General features: G+C 38.7%; 1 protein-coding gene across 2 annotated transcripts; it reads left to right on the plus strand.

Moving 5' to 3' along the window:
* Nucleotides 1-373: 373 nt before the first annotated feature.
* Nucleotides 374-12436, plus strand: ATATG18A (Transducin/WD40 repeat-like superfamily protein). Of its 2 annotated transcripts, none has more exons than XM_010261360.2 (4): nt 374-1525; nt 9977-10184; nt 10507-10633; nt 12075-12436. In XM_010261360.2, exons 1-4 carry the CDS (start codon nt 572-574, stop codon nt 12163-12165), a joined length of 1380 nt encoding a protein of 459 aa, XP_010259662.1. In that variant the 5' UTR covers nt 374-571; the 3' UTR covers nt 12166-12436. The 2 variants fall into 2 exon arrangements, with proteins under 2 accessions (XP_010259662.1, XP_010259664.1); XM_010261362.3 differs by having other exon boundaries at nt 402-1525; nt 9977-10156.
* The last annotated feature ends 10027 nt before the right edge of the window (nt 12437-22463 follow it).

The following is a 22463-nucleotide window of genomic DNA, read 5'->3' on the forward strand; positions in this document are numbered from 1 at the left end:
GACACAGCACTTGTGAAAGTATAGATCGAATATTGATTTCCTTTCCTTTGCGTGTAAGCAGCCTAATAACGTCCGTTAGGAAAACTAACGGCGATGCTTCCTCCGTTAGGAAAAACCTAGGTGCCGGAATATATTTCCGTGCAATCCAAGAATCAAGAATATACAAGGGAAATGTAATCCTAGAAGGACAATTTCATCCTATTGTTTGTATATAATGTCAAATATATCCCACCAAGCACTGGCAGCTAGCCACGTTTACAGATATGTACAGGAGAACGAAGAAGACACGTAAGCCATCTGGGAGAAGGACTCATTGGTAAATAAATTCTCTAGTGTAATCCTTTTTTTGGAAAGGAATTTGGCTGATATATCTACTCCACTCCCCCAACTCAAACAAAACCATCACCACCCCCGACGTCTGAAAGCCAGCCAGCGCTTCTCTCTCTCTTTCTCTCTCTGCCTTCTCACCTCATCGCTTGATATTTGTTTCCCTCTCTCTTTCGATCCATGCGAAAGCTCTAATGACTCCATACTGCCCCTGAATTCTTCTTAATTCCACTCCTATCTTTCCATGGCATCTCTCTCCGCCTGTTCCTCTGCCTCATGGCCGCTTCCAGACTCAAACCCTGATAACCCCAAGCCTAATTCGGACTTTCTCTCCACTCCTCAGCACCAGCACGCAACAATCTCAGATCAAGCTCAGGTTTCGGAAGAGTCTTCTTCACCTCTGGAACAACGAAGGGCGGAGCCTGAGGAACATGATGAAGATGGAGACGAAGGTCAGGAAGCCTCCTCCAATTCTAATCCGCCATCTTCGGCCTCTCTTTTTGTTCAAAACCCTAACTCAAATCCTATTCTCCACGATAATCTGGATCCTGCGCCGTCTACAGTCCCGAATCTCCTTCACATCTCCTTTAATCAGGACCACGGATGCTTTGCTGCCGGCACCGATCATGGATTCCGGATCTATAACTGCGATCCTTTCCGCGAGATCTTCAGGCGAGATTTCGATAACGGAGGTGGTATAGGCGTTGTTGAGATGCTGTTCCGGTGCAATATTCTTGCGCTTGTCGGGGGCGGACCTGATCCACAGTACCCTATCAATAAGGTCATGATTTGGGATGATCACCAGAGTCGGTGCATTGGTGAGCTCTCTTTCAGATCCGAGGTCCGCGCGGTGAGGTTGCGTCGAGACCGTATAATTGTTGTTCTGGAGCAGAAGATATTCGTGTACAATTTCGCGGACCTGAAGGTGTTGCATCAAATTGAGACAATTGCCAATCCGAAGGGGTTGTGTGCGGTCTCACAGATGTCGGGGTCGCTCGTGCTGGTTTGCCCCGGGCTACAGAAGGGGCAAGTTAGGGTTGAGCATTACGGTTCGAAGCGTACGAAGTTCATCATGGCTCATGATTCAAGGATTGCGTGTTTTGCACTCACACAGGATGGAAGGTTTCTTGCTACGGCCAGTACTAAGGGAACTCTTGTTAGGATATTCAATACGTTCGATGGAACGTTGCTGCAAGAGGTATGTGGCTGTTGCAATCGTCTCTTTGTTTCATCCTTTCCTTTTCATCAAAAGTTCGGTATAGTTGCTCGCTTGTATTGTGACCGTGAAACTTCAGATGCTTTATTGTTCTAGCTAGTGCCTCCCGCATTCAGTGCTTTCTGCGAGTAATGTGTTGTTTTGTTTTTGCTTTAGAGTTATGTTTCATTTATTAGCTGAGTAGTGCCGTAGGAACACTTGGTTTATTCTAGAGTTTGGAGTTTGGACTTATGTTGCATAACATGGGTAGCGATGCAGTAGACAAGCATTAAACTCAAGACAATTAAGAGTTATACTATATTACTATTACAGTGTTTTTTGATAAGGGGTTAGCTCTCCTGTAGCTAAGGCAAGGGTCAGTGGATTGGGATATGTACCATGTAGAAATTATTAGGAGAATCTCTATGCCTCAACCTCGTTTGGTCATTCCGCTTTCATTCAGCAACGCATTTCTTCTGTCGGTTGTCCATCAGATGTGGTTGTGCGTTAATCTTTGGATTGCAACCTTCAAGCTCTTTAAACCAAGAACAGCCCCTACTTGTTATGGTTGAGTGTTCTTCAAAAGATTTAGACTTGTGCACTAGCTGTTGCCTTTCATCCTCACCTCTTTATTTTCCTGTGCATATGCCTCTAGAGTTTTCATAGTTATGTCTTTTTCTCATCATTTCTCCGTCTTGGTTGACTGATGATAGTTACACTTGTGATGCTTCAAAGCAACTATCCAAGTACTAGTGGACAATCTTCAGATGGCTTCCACCCCACTAACCCATCTCATTTCTTTTTTTTGATGAATCCCACTAACCCATCTCATAGAGTCATAGTAGCTCAAGAAAGGGTTATATGACAAAACTAGTGTGGAAAACAAAATCCAGAAAGTTTTGGCCTTGATACTTTTCTGTTTCTGTTTCTGTTTTTGCATTTGCTTTCTTTTCTTCTGATTTTCTTATGTTCCTTTAGATGCACCAGATTTTGGATGTTTAATGCAACATTCAGCAAATAACCAGCTTTTGTATTGAAATTGGCAAATCATGATCCTTGAATCTAATTAATTAAGAGAAAGACATTTATTCATGTCATGTCAGTTTGATAACAGACACTTCATTGGGATTTTTTTTTTCTTTTAACAATATAGATTGTATTAATTAGCTTAAAAGTACAATTAAGTAGAGTGTTCACTAATATGCAAAAGGAAAGATAGATATCCCTCCAATATCTTGTGCCCCCCCCCCTGCCAAAAAGGAAAAAAAAAAAAGAAAGAAAGAAAGACAAAATGATTTTAGCATACAAGAAAGACCCAATTTAGCAAGTATGGTTTTTAATGCACTAAGGTGAAGCTAGGTGATGGGGGCACCTTGTAGGCATTAAGTTTTTTACAATAAAAGCATTAACCCTAGGGTAGTTTCCTAGGTCTCATAGTAATTAGTAGTAATCTTTAACTGATGGTTACCATGATCATTATGAATTAAGCATAAAGGTCATATGAAAACATAGAAAGTCAACATTTATGTGAAATCTTCAGGTTCTTCCTTACTTATACTAAACCCTTTTGAATTCTTGAAGGGTTCTAGACTATGTCACCCATTTATGGGTCAATTGAACCCAAACAAATAAGAAATAATAAAAGAGATTAGTATAAGAATAATAAAATATTATAAGCCTAGAAAATATTTAGGCGTTTGGGTGAGGCGACCCTCTAAGGTGCCTTGTCACCTAGGCATTGTTAGTGAGCATATCCAAATCTTTATTTATCACATATAAGGTCTTATTTCCCTTCCCCATTCAATATGAGGTTTTAAACTTCATGTGAGATGTTCTTGTATTTATTAAAATAATAATTACTCCTATTACTTATTACTTATCTCTATTAAATGAATAATGTAATATTATAATATTATTGTAGTTCTAGACTGCAACTTGAGGCTTTAGCTTTAATCCTAGTTTGCTAGTGATAGGCAAACGACTAGGTCCAACACCACCCATTGGCCCAACAGCATGATACCCATGCAACCTCATCCGAAGACCTATGTGAGGGGACCACACCAACAAGTTAGTTACAATTTAGAGCTTATCCATGTGATGAAAGGCCTATAAATAATAGAATATCCATAAAGAGGATCACCTTTCTTGAGCACTAAACCTTTCTCTTCTTAGGAGGCTGGAGCTCCCTCGAAGAAACTCATGAGGTGGGTAGACCCTACCAAGTGGTATCAGAGCTCAGTCTTGAGCAATGGGAACTCGATCCTCTGCCAATGATGACCATATTGAGAAGCTTGAAGGGGATATCACTAAAATCAAGGCAACTCTCACAGTAGTCTTGGCCAAGCTAGAAAAGGCACCCATCGGTGAGAACAATGAATCCGAAGGAGAGGGGAGTAGTTGAACCAGCAATTGAAGTGGGGGAATAGGGGCGATGAACCAGACCAAGATCACATTTTTGAACTTCTCAAGTGAGGACCCTATTCCGTGGATTTACAAAGCTGAAAGGTACTTTGAGTACCATGAAACACTAGGGAATCAAAGGGTTTCAATCGTCACCATACATCTGGAAGAAGCTATTCTCTAGTTCCATTGGTTTCGCCAGTCACATCCCCAAGTGACTTGGACGAATTTCACCGAAGCCCTATGCATGCCATTTGGACCCACTGGGTTTGAGAATTATGATGAGCAGCTGGCCAAGTTGCACCTGACCAGATCTGTAAGAGACTATCAGGTGGAGTTCGAGCGTCTCTCCTCTAGGGTGCAAGGGTGGATGGAGAACACTCTGTTAGGAAGCTTTATTGGGGGATTGAGAGAAGACATCCATGTGGAAGTGAAATTCATGCAACCCCCTATTGTCATGGCTGTTGTGGGCTTGACTAGGCTGAATAAAGAAAAGTTTGGTCGACTTAAAAGACCACTAGTTTGATCCCAGGGACCCCTACTGAAAACACCCCCTACAAGCCGAGCCACTAATGATAAAACTGGCCCAAACCCAATTGCACCTGGTTCCCCTAGACTTGATACCCAGGGTTTCAGGTCCAATGCCCCCTACAAAAGAATGACATGGTCCGAAATGCAGGCCTGAAGGGAAAGAGACCTGTGTTACAGTTGTGATGAACGCTTTTGACCTAGGTCATAGATGTAAGGCCCAACAAGCCTTTCTTTTGCAGACTGATGGGCCAGAGGAGGGAGAGAATTCAGAGGAGGTACTCAATGAAGACAACCCAGCTAACCTTGACGTGATTTTTGGGCTTGGCCCACCTGAAATATCATTGCAAGCCCTCATTGGGCTCACTTCACTTCAAACCATGCGCATTATGGGCCGACTAAAGGGTCGAGAGGTATGCATCTTGGTGGATAACGGGAGCACTATGAACTTTATTTTTGATGATCTCAGTTGGGGTTAGCCATCAAACCCACCTCAATATTTAATGTCCAGGTGGCCAATGACAACCAGTCACCATGTGAAGGTATTTGTAGAGGGCTTGATTTGATCATCCAAGGGGAGATTTTCTAAGTATACTTGTATACTTTGGCCTTTAGTGGGGCCGACATCGTGCATGGGGTGTAGTGGTTTTGCCAATTGGGTGACTTAGGTCGAGTAGCTTGCGATTGGTCTAAGTTGACCATGGAATTCCAGAGAGGGAACCGAACGATTACCCTAAGTGGGTCTCGGACGCTAACCCTACAGCTGGCAACCCTTAGCTCCTTACTCAAGTCTAGTTGGGGCCATAATAGGCCCACCCTAATGCTCTTGGACCATTGCTTCCCTAGCCCACACCTGGAGTCCACACCCATCGAAGCTAACCTGGGCTACCAAGACCCCCATTTCCAAGAAATTCTGGCTGAGTTTCAAGAAGTTTCCAAGGAGTCGCAGGGACTCCAACCAGAAAGAACGCACAATCATCGAATCCCCATCTTGCCTAGTACAGCACCGGCGGACGCCCGATCTTATCGGTACCACATTATCGGTGCCAAGAAATTGAAAGCTTAGAGCAATACCTTCTACATAAGGGCTTCATTCAACCCAACAACAGTCCATATTCCTCCTCGGTTCTATTGGTTAAAAAAAGGATAATACTTGGAGGTTTTGTGTGCATTATCAGGCATTGAACACTATCACGGTCAAAGACCGGTTTCCCATCCCTTTGATTGATGAGTTGTTGGGCGAGCAACAGGAAGCCTGAGTTTTTTCCAAAGTTGGACCTCAAATCGGGTTACCATTAGATTTGTGTTCATAGTGAAGATGCACACAAAACGGCTTTCAGGACTCATGATGGTCATTATGAGTTCCTAGTTATGTTGTTTGGCTTATTTAATGCACCATCGACCTTCCAACCGCTCATCAACGACATCTTCAGACCTTACCTCCGTAAGCTCATTTTTTTTTTTTTTTTTATGATATTTTAATTTACAGTCCTAATTGGGGACAACACCTCCTACATTTGCAACTAACCTTGGATGTGCTGAGGCAAAATCAACACTCCGCCAAGCTCTCCAAGTGTGTGTTTGGACAGGAACGGATACAATACTTGGGTCACGTGGTCTAGAGGGGGGGTGGATGAAGGCCGATCCTACTAAGGTAGCCAGCAGTGCACTAGGCCCGGCCCACAACAGTCAAGCAACTACAAGCCTTCTTGGGCCTAACGGGTTACTACAGATGATATTCTTCAGAAATTATGGGCTGATGGTAGCCCCATTGACCCAACTGTTGCGAGAGGATGCCTTCCATTGGACTACAGAAGCCCAACCGACATTTGACTCTCTTAAGCAAGCAGTATAATCACCCCCCACATTGACCTTGCCCGATTTTGACCAACCCTTTGTTGTTGAGTGCGATACCTTGGGCATCAGCGTCGGTGCTGTCCTAATGCAAGGGGGCAAGTAATTGGCTTATTTCAGCAAGGCTCTCTCCCCTCGAGCCAGGAACCAGTCCACCTATTGTTAAGGAACTGATGGCTGTGGTCTTAGCAGTTCTTAAATGACGACACTATCTCCTCAGTTGGCGCTTCTCCATTCAAACAGATCAGTGAACCCTTAAATACTTGTTGGAACAGTGCATCCTCATAGAAGAACAACAAAAAAGGGTATCAAAATTATTGGGGTTTGATTACATAATAGAATACAAAACTCGGGCTTCCAACTGGGTAGCAGGTGCCCTGTCAAGGCAAGATTAGTTACAGGTGATGATTGAAACCAGACCGTTTTATCCATTATTGGAGGTCCTTAAACAAGAGGCTTTGGTCGATCCAGAACTGGAGAACATCAAGAAGAAATTGGTTGAGGATCCTACCCGAATGCTCGGTTACTTGGTGAAGGACTCCTTATACTATAAGGGGAGGTTAGTCCTACCACCAGAATCCCCACATCTGAAGGATCTACTGCAGCTTTTTCACTCATACCCGGAAGCCATCCACTCAAGAGTATTGAGAACTTACCGGTGCAACTCAATACTATTGGAAAGGGATTAGGAAGCGGGTCCAACACTTTGTGGCCAGCTGCCCAACTTGTCGGCAGAAGAAATACGACACTCAGCAACCTGTCGGACTTCTTCAACCTCTCAAGATACCCTATCAAGTTGGGGAGGATCTCACCATGAACTTCATCATGGATTCACGGGACTGCCACCCTCACAAGGCAAGGTCGTAATAATGGTGGTGGTGGACAGGCTAAGCAAATATGCCCATTTCGTTGCTCTGTCTCACCCATTCACAGTGGCACAAGTAGCATACTTATTTGTTAGAAATATTACCAAGTTGCATGTGACACCAAAGTCTATTGTCTCTGATTGGGATCCCCTATTCATGGGAAAGTTTTGGCAGGAATATTTTAAAATTCAGGGAACCCACTGGACACATTCCACCAGCTATCACCCCTAGTCCAATGGGCAAACAGAAGTCGTTAATAGATGCATTGAAACTTACCTAAGATGCTTTGCCGGACAGAGAACAAAACAATGGCTGAAATGGTTACCGTGGGCTGAGTTATGGTACAACTCCACTTACCATGTGACCACGGGGATGATGCCGTTCAGGGATTTGTACGGGAGGGACCTTCCCGCCGGTCTCCCCTATGAATTAGGTTCTACATCAGTGTCTGCAGTGGATGAATACCTCTCCAGTAGAGATTTAATCTTACAAGAGCTTAAAAGCAACTTACAAAGAGCTTAACAGGTTATGAAGGCTACCTATGATCGCAAACACCGTCGTTGGAATTCCAGTTAGGTGACATGGTTTACTTGAAGCTGCACCCCTATCAACAGACTTCGGTGGCTAAACGTGCTTGGCAGAAATTGGCACCCAAGTACTATGGTCCCTTCAAGATCCTAGAAAGAGTCGACACAATCGCCTACAAGCTCGAATTTCCGGCCTCTTCCAAACTCCACCCAGTTTTTCATATATCCGTACTCAATAAACACATTGGCAACATAGACATATCTCAGGCCACTCCTCCAGCTTTCCCTGAGGAAGGAATTATGATCACAGAGCCCAACAAGCTGTTTGACTTCCACTGGGTTCGCAAGGGAAAGCACTACATAGAAGAAGCCTTGGTTGTGTGGAGCAACCTGCCTGAAGAAGAAGCAACTTGAGAGGAATATGCTCACCTTCAGCAAGAATTTCCCCACATCAACCTTGAGGACAAGGTCAGCCTCAAGGGGGGGGGGGGTGGAGTTGATAGGCAAACAGCTAGGCCCAGCACCACCCATCGGCCCACCAGCATGATACCCATGCAGTCTTATCCAAAGACCTGTGTGAGGGGACCACACCAGCAAGTTAGTTACAACTGAGAGTATGCCCATGTGATGTAAGGCCTATAAATAACAGAATATCAGTAAAGAGGATCACCTTTCTTGAGCACCAAACCTTTCTCTTCTTCTTCTTTTCTCTATAGGAGGCCAGAGCTCCCTCAAAGAATCTCCTGAGGTAGGTAGACCCTACCAGCTAGTGAGTGAAGAGTCTGTTGATGTTATAACCATTTATTAGGGTTTTGGAATTTGGGCCCGTGTATTTTTCTTTTTTGATAGATAACCCCGTGCATCTTTCATACCATGAATTTGTGGATATGTGGGGTTCAGTTCAAGCTTCCTACCAAGGAAAAAGTGAAATGCAACGGAATGAGATCCGCTCCTCATACATGGGTGCCTCACAGGCACATCCACCGTGCATTGGGAACATCTCCCGTGAATAATAACTTATAAGTACAGGAGATGTTTCCAATGCATGGTAGGATGTGCGTGTGAGGTCGGTGTGAGGTGCAGATCTGGTCTCAAATACAACACAATTATCAAATTTAGCCATTTGGGCCCTGTGGGGTTTATTTTTGCATGCCATGTTTGAAAATACAAGTTATATATTCTTCTTCTGAAGCCTGCAAAGTATGCTTTTCTGTTGCATGGAACATTGTTGTGAGAGATCCTCTCTCTAACTGGTAGGTGATGATCTGAATAAGCCACAAATATCTCTATTTACCGCTTAAGAGTTACACTGAACTTTTTTTTTTGGAGGACAGAAAAAATGACTTTTTCTTTTGCATTGTTGATGGATTTTGTACTGCCCGCTTGAAGAAAGAAGCATGGAGAACCAAAGACTTATTTCAGGATCGCTGGCCTGTTTAACCCAAATAAACCACATGAAAATGTTAAACTTAGGCTAGTTGCTCTTAAAAATGAAATTTATTAACTCTGGTTTTCTACTTAATAAATAGTAAAGATTAAGATTTTTATATGCATTCTATTATCTGGTAATAAATACATGTATACACACAATGTACCTTCTAATATCTAATAGTATATCACGCATAGCCATGGATATATACATTGTATTATCTAAGAATATGTTGGTGTAGGGCTCTATTTAGTTGATAGAATATCTAATTATATAATGAAGGTTTCTTCAAAAAGTTATTCGTAATTGGATTTTTAGAGTCGGTTGCTCTCTCCTTGAAGTGCTCATCTTTGGAAGTGGAGGGATATTTCCAAGTGGTAATCAGATAGATGAGAGTGGGATGAGTTGGACCTTGGAATCTTCTATGTCAAATTGGAGAGGCCAACATTTTATAGTCAAAATTGAATTGATCTTCTTTTGGTTTCCAAGATCTGCTAATTCAATACTGGATGCATTGGCCAGGGAAGGGGTTAAAATTGGAAGCAATGTATAGTAAAGCAGTAGTTGTGTGGTTATCAGTTGACTGGCTGTGGAGTTACTCACATTTGTTTTGTGTAAGCCAAGTTGGGTAATCTGACCTTTAACCCATTGGTCTGATAATTATTCTACCTAGAGTCTAAGTTGGGTAATCTGACCTTTAAAATGGACGACCTTGTATATGCTATGATCTTAAATCCAGAAATACAGTTGTTAGTCCTGGGATTGGTAACTTATTTCATTCACAGTTTATTTCTATTTATAGATTTTTTTCTTCAGGAATATGGTGAAATCAAATGGATGTTCAATGTAGGTACGAAGGGGTGCAGATAGAGCAGAGATTTACAGCCTGGCTTTCTCCTCTACGATGCAGTGGCTGGCTGTTTCAAGTGATAAGGGCACGGTTCACGTTTTCAGCCTCAAGCTTAATTCAGGATCCCCAGGGGACGACACCGCACGCACTCCTTCTGACCCCAATCTTGCTGTTCCATCGGCAAGTTCATCTCTCTCCTTCATTAAAGGTTCTTACCTTTGCTCTTATATAACTATAGTATGGTATGATAATGACTAACCTTGTTTGGTAATTTGACTAGCAGATCCTTAAGGGCAACTACAATAGAAAAGATGTTGTGTCTTGTAATGTTATTTTATGGATATTGTTCTTGTTTATCAACAGATGCTTTACTATGTGATTGGAGAAAACAAATTATATACCAAATATATTCCCATTATTGAGCGGAATGGATTGACTGGGAGTATCGAGTTCACTAAGCTTGTTATCAGTTTTGAACCATTCTTGAATCTTGACTTTTTGCCCTCTAAACTGGGTTTGTGGTTATGTAGGGGTGCTGCCGAAGTATTTCAGCTCAGAGTGGTCAGTGGCCCAATTTCGCTTGCATGAAGGTTCTCAGTACATTGTTGCTTTTGGCCATCAAAAGAACACTATTGTGATTCTTGGCATGGATGGAAGGTAGTTGATCACATCTCAATGCTATTAAAGTAGGGCTCTAACTTGGGGGGCTTCAAGCTTTGGGCTGGGCCTTGGACAAAACTTGGGCCTGACCTAAAATTGGGTTTGGCTTGGGTTGTGGCTTTTGGTAGCTTGAGTCCAGCTTGGCCCAATGCGACTCCAACCCAAGCCAATCTGAACCTGGCTGACATAGCATAATATACATGTATATTACATATTAATACCATCATATACACCGTAAATATGTCTTTATGTAATGGTATTACATAGTACACATAAGAGGGGTCTTGGGATGGGGAATAGAGTAGGGTGTTCATGAGGCCCACTGGCCGTACCACAAAGAAGCTGAGTGATCTGAGTGACCATCTCACTTAGAGATAGGATTAGCTGAATGCAAGAGCTTTTTAGCGGGTTGTGGAACCAATGATAATGCTCCACACCAGTCATAAAATACATGGGTCCACAACCATTTAAACTCTCACTGTGGGCCCCATATATTTTATGACTGGCTTGGGGCATTTTCATTGATTCCATTGCATGCTACACAGCCATCGGGTTCAGCTAGTCAGAATCATCTGAATATGATTAACCTAACCAACTGGTGGTGGGTCACTTGGTTGGGCCTTTTGGCTTGTTGTAGTGGAGCATCCCCCTCCCGGGTTTGTGTTATCCGATTGAAAAGGCAGTGTAAGCGCACATGTAAAAGTAAAGATGAAAGCATAAAAACGAAAACTCTTATACGATGTGTTTAACTTTTTCTGGTCTGCTCGGGAATCAAGGCAAGTATCTAAAATCACACCTATGCACAAACATGTACAAATACATACATGTCATGCATGTTATCTATACAGAAGTATCTTCTAATTGTCTATGTGCATGTATATATGAAATATGTTGATATGCATTTATCAATGGCATTTGTGCTTTTATTTTTGATCTATAATGCTCTTAATAGAGCAAGAATATTAGGAACGTAATAGGCCAAACCTGCCCCCGAGTGGCTTTTAGCTGCTAACTCAGGCTTCAGCCCAACTCAGTCAATTTGCATCCCTACAATACTGAATTTATCGTTGGGAGTATACCCTTTAGATGATTAGGAAAATGTAGCATATACTTTTTTTAGATATGTGGAAGGAAGTTTTTGGCCCTTGATTATTAAAAAAAAAGTCTTTGGCCCTTTTCTCTGGCTCAATTGGGATAACCTAAACAAGGGAGCTTGGAGCACAGTTTAAATGGACTTAGGAGGTCAGAAAATGGTTTGGCTGATGTTTTAGCAAAGCAAGGAATTAGTATGGAGACTATGTTTTGGGCATGTTTGTGATACGAGGGGTCGCCTTACTTTTGGTGTCAACAGTTGTATTTTTCTCTTTAAAGTTACCGTAAGTTACCAGTAAACTTGAAGTATATAGCTGACTTATGAAATTTTAATGGACATATGCAGCTTCTATCGATGCCAATTTGATCCGGTGACAGGAGGAGAGATGACTCAATTAGAATTCTACAACTTCCTGAAGCCAGAAGAAACGTTCTAAGTTGAAGATGACGGGTTCTTCTCTATTTTTTTGGCTTTACTATTGTTCTGATCATATACTGATATTTTCTTTTGGGGTGGGCGGGGGTACTAAATAAGTTGTACATGTTTTTAGAGATGGGTTTAGAGCCTGCAAAACTACACCTGGGCTGTGTTGATACCACTTGTGCATATATATGCAAATAATAATAGAGATGCTTGTATATCTGGACCTTGTTTTTAACCGATATTAGCTCGGAGGAATTTATAAAGCTGTGTCAAATGTTGTGCCATCAGTTGATTCCTTGCATAAATAGCTTTGCCTCCAGCAAGTTGAACTCAACTGATTACCTTTTGGCCTTAGTATTGCTTTGAAGAGTTTTATTACAATGGTGCAATGGGTTGATCAGCTGTGAGATTTTGTCTAGCTTGATTGTTCTACAAGCAGAGTAAGATCTCGTGTAAGATTCGAATAGCCTACGTCCAACTGAAGTGGCATACTTGGTGAGCAGGCTGTGCCCGAATCTCTTTTTCATTTTTTCTTTTTTTGGAAAAGTTACATTGGCAATTAGGTTGATCTTGTGTTCTAGCTTCTAGGTGCAAAGGCTGTGTTTGGTTTGAACTTTGAAGGGGGAAACCTATAGCTTCTATGTGCAACAGCACCTAACGTTATATTTCATTATTTTGTTCGTTCATAGAACAGTCATCAGTGAGGATTTGTTAATGGAAGCTGGCGATCTGAGTTCAAATCAGCCCCCACAACGTCCTGCAGCACATCCTCGCACGAAACATGACACCTACAAAGAATCAACCTGAGCCCATCAATCTGAAATATAAATTCAAACTAAAGAGATCTAACGACAGTGACGAATCTAGGACCTTTAATTAGTGGATAAGACCTTCTAAAACCATGAAAAAAAATACCTCATTTAAGAAGTGAAATTTTATTTGACCCCCACTATTTTATTTGAGTCGGGGCAATTGCCCACACTGGATTCTACATAGATCGGCCACTGCCTAACAACCTTGACATGGTCACCATAGCATTACCTGTCAACATTGCCAGTCATGAGCTTAAACTTGTCATTATACCTTTAACCTGTAATGCTTCTAAAATACCTGACTACGTAGGTTGCTTTTCATAGAGAAAGTGTATCATTACAAAATACCCGCGTGAAATGCAATGACAACATAGTAAAATGCATGACTAGGTAATCTATTCTATAGCCATGGTCATGGGCTCTTTCATAGGGAAACCATGCATGACCACATAGCTTAATTAGAGCAAAATGATGTGCTCTACCTGTTGTGCAATCTGCTGTATCATCCATTTTCCAAAATTACATCAGGTATCAGCATAATAACCAGCAACAAAGTCAAGAAGCTAAAAGTAACGGACATAATTGTCTACTGGTGAACACAACAAACACCAATATAATGCAATTGCAGGACAGCCATAAAATGGACTCATGAACCTTGCCGCAATCTCCTCCAGTCCAGTCCTGAAACATCTCCCAACTGATTTGGTCTCTAAATGAAGACCACCTTGCCATCTCATTCCTTTGGAGCCTTTCTGTTAGGGTTTCTGGGATGAGGTCTTCATCTACGATGTCAATTTCGTCTATTGTAGTGCGTTGATTTGCCTCATGAATCCCTTGTTGAGTAAGTTGGTCGGATGGATCAACTCCCATTATATGATTATGAAGTACACAGCATGCCACGACAATCTTAACTTGTGTAGGGAAACCAAAGTATTGGGCTGCACTAAGAATGGCCCAACGCTTCTTTAGAATACCAAAAGCATGTTCTGCCACATTTCTTAGTGAGGAATGTCTTTCATTAAATATCTCTTTGGAGGATTCTGGAAATCGCCCTTGTATCTCATTGAGACGGTATCTCGTACTTGTGCAAAAAAACCAGGCATGTTTCTATATCCAGCATCTACGAGGTAATACTTTCCTATGAATTGAATATAATTAACAAAACATTAGTTCCAATAGGTCATTCATTGATGCAAATGGAAAGGAAGAACACTTAACTATGCAATTTACCTTGACGTACATGAAGTTTAGAATCCCTCTGCAAGGAATCATATAGGATCATCGCATCAATAGCTAACCCCTCCCACCCAGCCAGTACATATGTAAATTTTAAATCAAATGTAACTGCGGCCATCACATTTTGAGTCATTTCCCCCTTTTTCCCCTGAAACCTTTCTCGCTCTTCAATTGGTACCTTGCATGGGATATGAGTCCCATCAACAACACCTACACAATCCTACAGTTTCACTAAATTTGGTTACTTTTTTATGTAATGAGATTTGATTGGAGAATTGGAACATATACTTTGAAGTATGGCATGAAATGAGGGCCATTACTAATTTAAGGGGGTATATGCTCCCTAGATAGCTGAAGGACTATATAACCTCAGGACAGCGAGTTCAAATCAGCCCCTCACAAAATTGCCCCCCACAACGTCCCACAGCACATCCCCGCCTTATATTGGGAACATCTCCCGATGATAATCCTAAAAACATCACCGAGAGATGTTTCTAATACACGGCAGGGATGTACTGTGGAACGTTGTGGGGGCTGATTTGGTCTCAAGGACAGCACGCAAAACTCTATGAAAATAATGACTTATGGTCTCTTGAGAATGTCCAAACTCCAAAGTGCACATGGATAACACTATTTCGGATGTTATGTCCAATAGTGTACAAGAAAATTGCCACTTGCTCCTCTACAGACATCCAGTAACCTCATATCCTCTTAGCAAACAACAAATATAGACATGTATCAAAACTAAAATAGGAATGCGTATAGATGGAGTGTTACACTAATGATTTCAATCACTGGTGTTTTGAACCGTGGTTGACCCGGACAGTCAGACTGTTCGGCCCAGAAACCGTCTAGGCAATCGGTTTTGTTTTACCCCAAACTCGATATTTGGCCAAAAAACCACTAAAAAAGTTAATAATCCATTGATCTACGTGGTCGAACCGTCGAACTGTTCAAGGATTTTGACCGTTTTTTATTTTTTTAATTTATTTATCAGAACGGACCACCCATTCAAACCGGACGACCAGACCATCAACCCAGAAACCGATGGTCAGAACGATTCTATTTCCATGTCGTTTTTTAAAACATTGATCGCATGCAAACAAAAGAAAATACTTCCTCGTTTCCAGGTCGAATCTCTTTCATATCTACCTCTGTTTGCAATAGCAACATAGGTAAGATATCCTGTCCATGGTCTAATTTAACATATCTATTCTCATAAAATATTGTATTGTGATGTACCAATGTGTCAATTTAATAAATAAATGGGTTTTATTATCAAATTACAATTCCAATAATCCGTCCCAATCACAGGCCCCTATATAGGATCTGGCTTGGAAATGGTTATATACATCTCTATCTGACAAGGACCCCCGGGTTAAAGGTCATCAACACAAGCTCAACCTGAGAATTGGGCTTAAGTCATAAGGTTGAATTGGATCTTTGCAATCTAGACCCAGCCCAAACTAAAGCTTGACAACTGAATTGAGTCAGAGTGGTGGCTCGGTTGGCATGTTTGCTGGCAGAGTGGCAGGGGTGTCAATTGGACTGGATCCAACCCGATCCAGTTCAATATGTATCCATTATAAATGGATCAGGTCCAATCCAATCCAATAAATATGTTGGACCACTTTGGATTGGTCCAATTCAATATCTGAACCGTCTAATCTGTTCAAATTCATTTTAATTTATATTGGTTTCAACCCAAATCTGATCCATTGACACCTATATTTTTATCTATACCAATGGATCAGAAATTGGCTCAACCCAATCCAATATAAATTCATTATGGTTGGACCAGGTCCAATCCAATCTAATAAATATTTTGACCATTAAGTTTAGATTAGTCCAATCCAATCCAAAACTAGTCCATTTACACCCTTACTAGTTGTGTTACGTAAAAAAAAAAACACTAAAGCTTGACATGTTTAGGTTGTACTTGAGGAGTTGTCAAGGATGAAAATCCAAGCCCAACCCATATAGAACTATGAGCTGAGTTGGTATAGGCTTGGATTTGGCCTACTCAACTTGCACTCCTAAACTTGACATCACTATGTTAGAGTTGAAAATGAGACTAATAATGGAGTAAACCAAGTTTGACTTGGTGCTAAAGGGTGGAGGTTTTCTTGCTATCGTCCACTTTTAGACATGAAAAGTTTCGTGAAAGGGCATGAATCGCATGATCAACAAGCAAATATATGTCTATATATGTACTAGCAAGCAAGGTTTAAAGTATCAATATGTATCGATTGATACGTATAGTTTCTGGAGCTCTCCTATACATCCCTACAGAGGGCGTATCGGGGTTCTGACTGGTTCTGGGGGTGGGGGAACCTTAAACCGCCCCCCTTGAACCAGTTTTGAAAAAAAAAATAAAAACAACACTATCGATATTGCCCGATACGCCCCTACCAGCGTATCGGGTGTATTGATATTTAGAACCTTGCTAGTAAGTACGTATTTACTTTGCATAATTGCAAAAGTATTATAGATTAAAAAGGGTTATCCTTGTGATTTTTTTTTTTTTGTGTGTGCATGGTCATTATTTGTGTTTCAAAATCAAAGACATCATAGTCAAAGTAAATCATTACAAGACAGGATGTTAAATAATCATAACAGTAATTATGTGCCTGCCTTTTTTTTGAAAGAAAAGTACGTACTTGCTAGACCTGTTCATAGGTCGGGTTTAGAATTGACTTTTGTCAAAATTTAAATGAGAACAATCTAAAACCCGAGCTTGACATAATGAAAAGTTAGACCCAAAACCCAGCCTGTGAATAGGTCTAATGCCTGCCTTGCCCATAAAAGAATAGAGTATAAAAACCCTCCAATATAATGAATAATAAGTTTGACGTTATACTTAATACATCTAGTTGAACTACAAGCATGACAAATATGTTCATCATTTAATTATAATAAAGATTCCAACATTTACGATAAACTTTAGTTGATATAGTAACATCTTATTTTTTTATTTTGTATTCTATTTGTCTAAAGAAGTGGTAGTTATATAAAATCGGTAAGAAATCGCAATATTTGGTTTGTCACCTGAAATATATAAATTACTTTGGGTCAAAAATCAAAACTAAGGTTTAAAATGTCAATATACCCCGATATGATGCAAGGGGTGGATCGGTACTTTGAATTATGGAGATCGGCTTCTATCAGGGCAAATCTGTGCCCATGCCACACCATTCTAACAGCCTTTTGTAGCCTTGCATTGGGAATATCTCCCCATGAAATAAAGCATATAAGTACGAAGATATTCACAATGCAAGGCAGCAAAAGCTGCCCGAATGGGTTTTTCCCTGAGTGAAGTCGAACTCTGAACCATCTACCTATTTTTAAAAAAAATAAGTGAAGGGGTAAGTTTTAGCCCTCACTACCCCTGAAAATTGAAATAGGTCAAAAGCCCGAAACACTCATATATTTGTGTGCCGGTGATTCATATATGGACCAATACGTGACAAAGTTTTGAACCTTGCCCAAAACTAAGAATTTATGACTTTTGTATATAAGAATTTATGTTGACACAAGTTTATGCGTGGGGTGAAAGAGTTTTCAAATCTCTTTGTTTGGCTTTAAAAAAGATAAACTTTTTTTTATTATTATTTGGATGTAATTCATTTTAATGGTATAAGGTGGTGTGGAATTGCATTCTCATATTAATTATTTGAATATTAGGTATGTCATAGTTAAGATAGAAATTGAAAATTAACAAAAGTAACAATATAATAAAAATAAACTTAAATATTTATTATTCAATTAGTCCAACATGGAGTAAGAGTTCCATGTTGGCAACAACCACATAATCCTCCAATGACTTGGTGGGGTTTTTATAATTTGAAATGTAGAGCCGATTATCAGAGTTTTGTTGGTTTCTGGACCAACATGCAACCTAATTTTAAATGTACAATTGACTTTGATTATAATTTTCCCTTTAAATTATATATTTCATTTACATTATATAAAATAGTTTTTACATATCACACTTAATTTTTGTTTGTCTATGGTATCATTTGAGTCAAACCACTAATCCACCATTGTTGGATTTCTAAATTGACATTAAATTTTGTATTACATTTCCATCATTGATAAAACTATTTCTTATGTCTAAAACTTATTTTTGTTCAATATAATGAATGCACAATATTAGAGATGTACCCAACATTTTATTTTTTATAAATATATAACATAGATATGTGCCCAAAATTTTCTTTATCTATTTTCTTTTATTTTTGTGATTCTTTGTATTTTCTATTATTAAAAATTTTATTATTTGACTATGACATCATTTCATTTATAAGTAGATTTTGAATTTGGCATTCCATTTTCATCATCAATAAAAATACTTTTTACATTTCATAGTTAATTATTTTAATTTTTTAGTTTAATTATGGCATTATTTATTAATCCATTGACCCCAAATGATCGAAATGCTTACCCACCATTGGGAATGAAGGAAATGGTTTTGTTTTCAAATTATTTATTTTTATACTATTAAAATTAATATTGTGGATTTAATTACAAGAATTTAATGATGAGAAAAATATATCTTAAATATAGGATTTAATGAAAGAGAATAAGAGAATATTTTTATTTCCAATTGGTTTTAAATTTTATATTCCATTTCCATCATTAATAAAAATATTTCTTATTTATATACTTATTTTTGTTTAATACGTATGTTAAACATGTTTCCAATTTTTTTTATTTTATCTACTTTTAATTTTATTATTTAACCATGGCAACATGGATTAACCCATTTGATCCAAAATGATTTAATTTCTTACCACCACCTAGATGAAAACACTATGTTTGCTAGGTAGACTTTAAAAGTATAAGCTTTTATGCTATTGGAATTATTAATTTATTAAGTATGAATTTAATTAATAGAACTTAATGATGAGAAGAAACAAAAATAACTTAAATATATGATTTAATGAACATGAATGCAAGTTAATAACTTAAGTGTTGGATTTAATGAGAGAGAATTGAATGCATTGAATATTTTTAAATTACCTCTTTTCAACTCATTTAATATCAAGAACCGGTTACCCTATTTGCCCTCAAATTTTTATCAATAAATTTAAATATAGAGAGGTAAAGGTCCTTAGAAAATTCCAGAAATATTCTTAAGGCCACTCATACTTTCTAAAGTAGTATATATATATATATATATATATATATATATATATATATATATATAACAGCTCAGTTTGACATTTTTGACCAACAAAACAGACTGAGAAAACTTTAAAACGGGGAGCGTCATTTGCCAAAAATAAATAAATTAATTTCTCTTCAAAGAAGGACGACTCTAAGGTATGAACAACCAGCCAACATCCATCATAAAAAAAATGTCCAGAAAGCATGTCACATGGTTCATACATTTTATGATAAAATAGATATACTCGGATCGAGCTTGGGCTACCTAATCACTGAACTTAGGTCTGGCTTGAAAAATAAAAAAGCCCACTTTTAAGCCAAAGCCCACCTCGAGGACAGAAAATTCAAACTTAACCCATGTAAAAGTGGATTAAATCAATCGAGGCTTGGGTTGAACCCGTTCAAGTTGCACCCTTATAAGTCTATAACCACTGTTTAAGGTTAAAGTGGGACTTTACTGATCGTTATGGCTGTCAACGGTTCGGGTCTAGGTAGAACCAGTCCTAAATCGATTATTAATTGAAACAAAATTATAGACCCGGAATCATCATGGTTAATAGTACTCAAAACTATTTAAGCAATAACTTAAATTTTAAACCTTGATGATATATCCTTAATGCAAATGATAGAAAAATACTAAATTATTTATATGTTAATAAATAACATACTTTTAACTATTATTATATTATTTATTATCTAACAAATTTATCGTTTCAAGCATAAAATATGATGAATTTATAAAATCATTAAGAAAATATTATACATTTAGTAAAATAATAGGTTTCAGGTCTAAACCGATTTGGGACAAACAAGAAGCGGAACCGACCCTGAAACTAGGGGTGTCAATTGGACTGGATTTGGTCCAATCCGATCCAGTCCAATGTGAGTCCATTATAAATGGACTAGGTACAATTCAATCCAATGAATGTTTTTGACCAATTTGGACCGGTCCAATTCAATGTCTAGACAGTCCAATCTATTCAAATTCATTTTGATTTAGATCGATTTCAACCCAAACTCGGTCCCTTGACACATATATTCTTATCTTATATCAATGGACCAGATATTGGCTTAATCCAATCCAATCCAATATAAACTTGTTATGGACAGACCAGGTCCAATTCAATTTAATAAATATTTTGGACCAAATTGGTCCAATCCAATATGTCTTGTTGGTTCATCCAATTCGTCCAAATTGATTTTAGACTGGACGGGTCCAATTCAAAACCGGTTCATTAACACCTTTACCTGAAACAATAGCAACTTTAACTAATCAAGGTAGATATTAAACTTACCATAACTTTTCTGGAGAGCCCCCGTTAGTAATTTATAGTTAAAAGATATTAAACATTTTATCAAATTTCCCATACCACCCCTCCAAGCGAATTGTTGCCCTCAGCAATTGAACCAACCAAACGTGCCTCTCTGTCTCTTGTAGTATTATCAAGAGAAGAACCAGCAATAGGTGTGCCATATCCTTCTTTGTCCCTTGTAGTATTATCAATTTAAAATTAAGATTTCAGAATAATTACATATTCCATATTGTTGAGATAATCACATAATTAGATCATTACATAACTTGCAACTTTGGATGCAATATATAATCAATGTTAATCATATGATGGAGATAAATGGATAAAACGATTTCCATCAAAGTACAACCTATCAATACAATAAGTATTGTGACTTAGCATTAACTTATCTTAATGCAATATATCATGAGGCCAAATTCTAAAAAACAAGTTGAAATCTCTAGGCATAACTGGTAGGGGGTGTTCTTTTTTCGGATTTTGAGAGGAAAAAATTGGTTAATGGGATTTTGGTTCTCATTGATCAAAAATCTCATGTTCTTTTTACAGATTAATATGGGGATCAAGGAAAGTTTATTTTCCTGGATAGGTAAATAACTTTCTCACTTGGGGGAAAGTTTCCAACATTTATTTGAGACAGAAATGCCTCTTTTAATAATGAATTCTTATGGTTAAAGTGGTCATTTCCTTTTTTTTTATTTGGGAAATAAAAGAACATGGATAAATACACTTACCTGGGTAAGTGTTTTCCAGGAAAAACTTACCCAAATAATTGCATTTACCCGAGTAAATAACTTACCTAAAAGCAAATGGGGCTGTAAATTAAAATCCTCTATCCTCTAATTATCATCATAAGAAATTGAAGGAGACAAACACTGGGCATACCACATGCTACAAATGTCCAAAAAAGATTTCAAATTCACCTCTTCTATTGTTCGCTCATTCTTCTCGAACCTAATATTAGACAGAACTAATGAAAAGCTAAGGCCCCGTTCGCATTTTGGTAAGTTACTTACCTGGGTAAATACCTAGAAAAACTTTTCCCGATCCCCACATAAATCTGAAAAATTAACATGAGATTACTGGTCAATAGAATTTTTGAACAAAAAAATTAGAGTACAATGACTAAAGAGGGGCAATAAATAGAAAATCAGGGTCTTTTGATAATTGTCATCTACCATTCTTCATTTATATATATATATATATATATATATATATATATATATATATATTATAAATAATAAATAATATTATATATAGACACACCGATTGATTCAATTAACAGCCAAATTTTTCATATTAATTAATGAAAATCAAACTAATACCTTCCACTTTTTAAAATTCGATTAATCAACATTTTCTATTAAACTTTAAGCATGATTAGTCATTCTTCCTGTATTTTATCAGTTTGGCTCAATTTTTTAATTTTTGATGAACACAGTAGTAATAATGTATCACCTCAACCAAATCCACCATATGACATTATTACCTCCTCCGCGGTCTGAACGCAGGACCCTTGCTAACGGTTAACTGTCAATAGCCTATAATTGCTGTTGAGCCCATTTTTGGGCCTACGTTCACCCATTCACGCCCATGTCTATCTTTTCGGATTTTTTAATTCCTAACCAACCAACGTCATAACTTGCAAGATTTGACCAGTCAAAAACTCTGGAATTCTCCGTTACTTGCCCCCGCCGGGTTGGTTGCCATTTGCCAGGTAGTGATGGTCTGATGGAGTGAGTGGAGTCTCTCTCACTTTAATCTTTATATATAATCACACTCTG

Source organism: Nelumbo nucifera, chromosome 3, assembly GCF_055504915.1.
Source record: "Nelumbo nucifera cultivar China Antique chromosome 3, China Antique-T2T, whole genome shotgun sequence".
Taxonomy (NCBI): domain Eukaryota; kingdom Viridiplantae; phylum Streptophyta; class Magnoliopsida; order Proteales; family Nelumbonaceae; genus Nelumbo; species Nelumbo nucifera.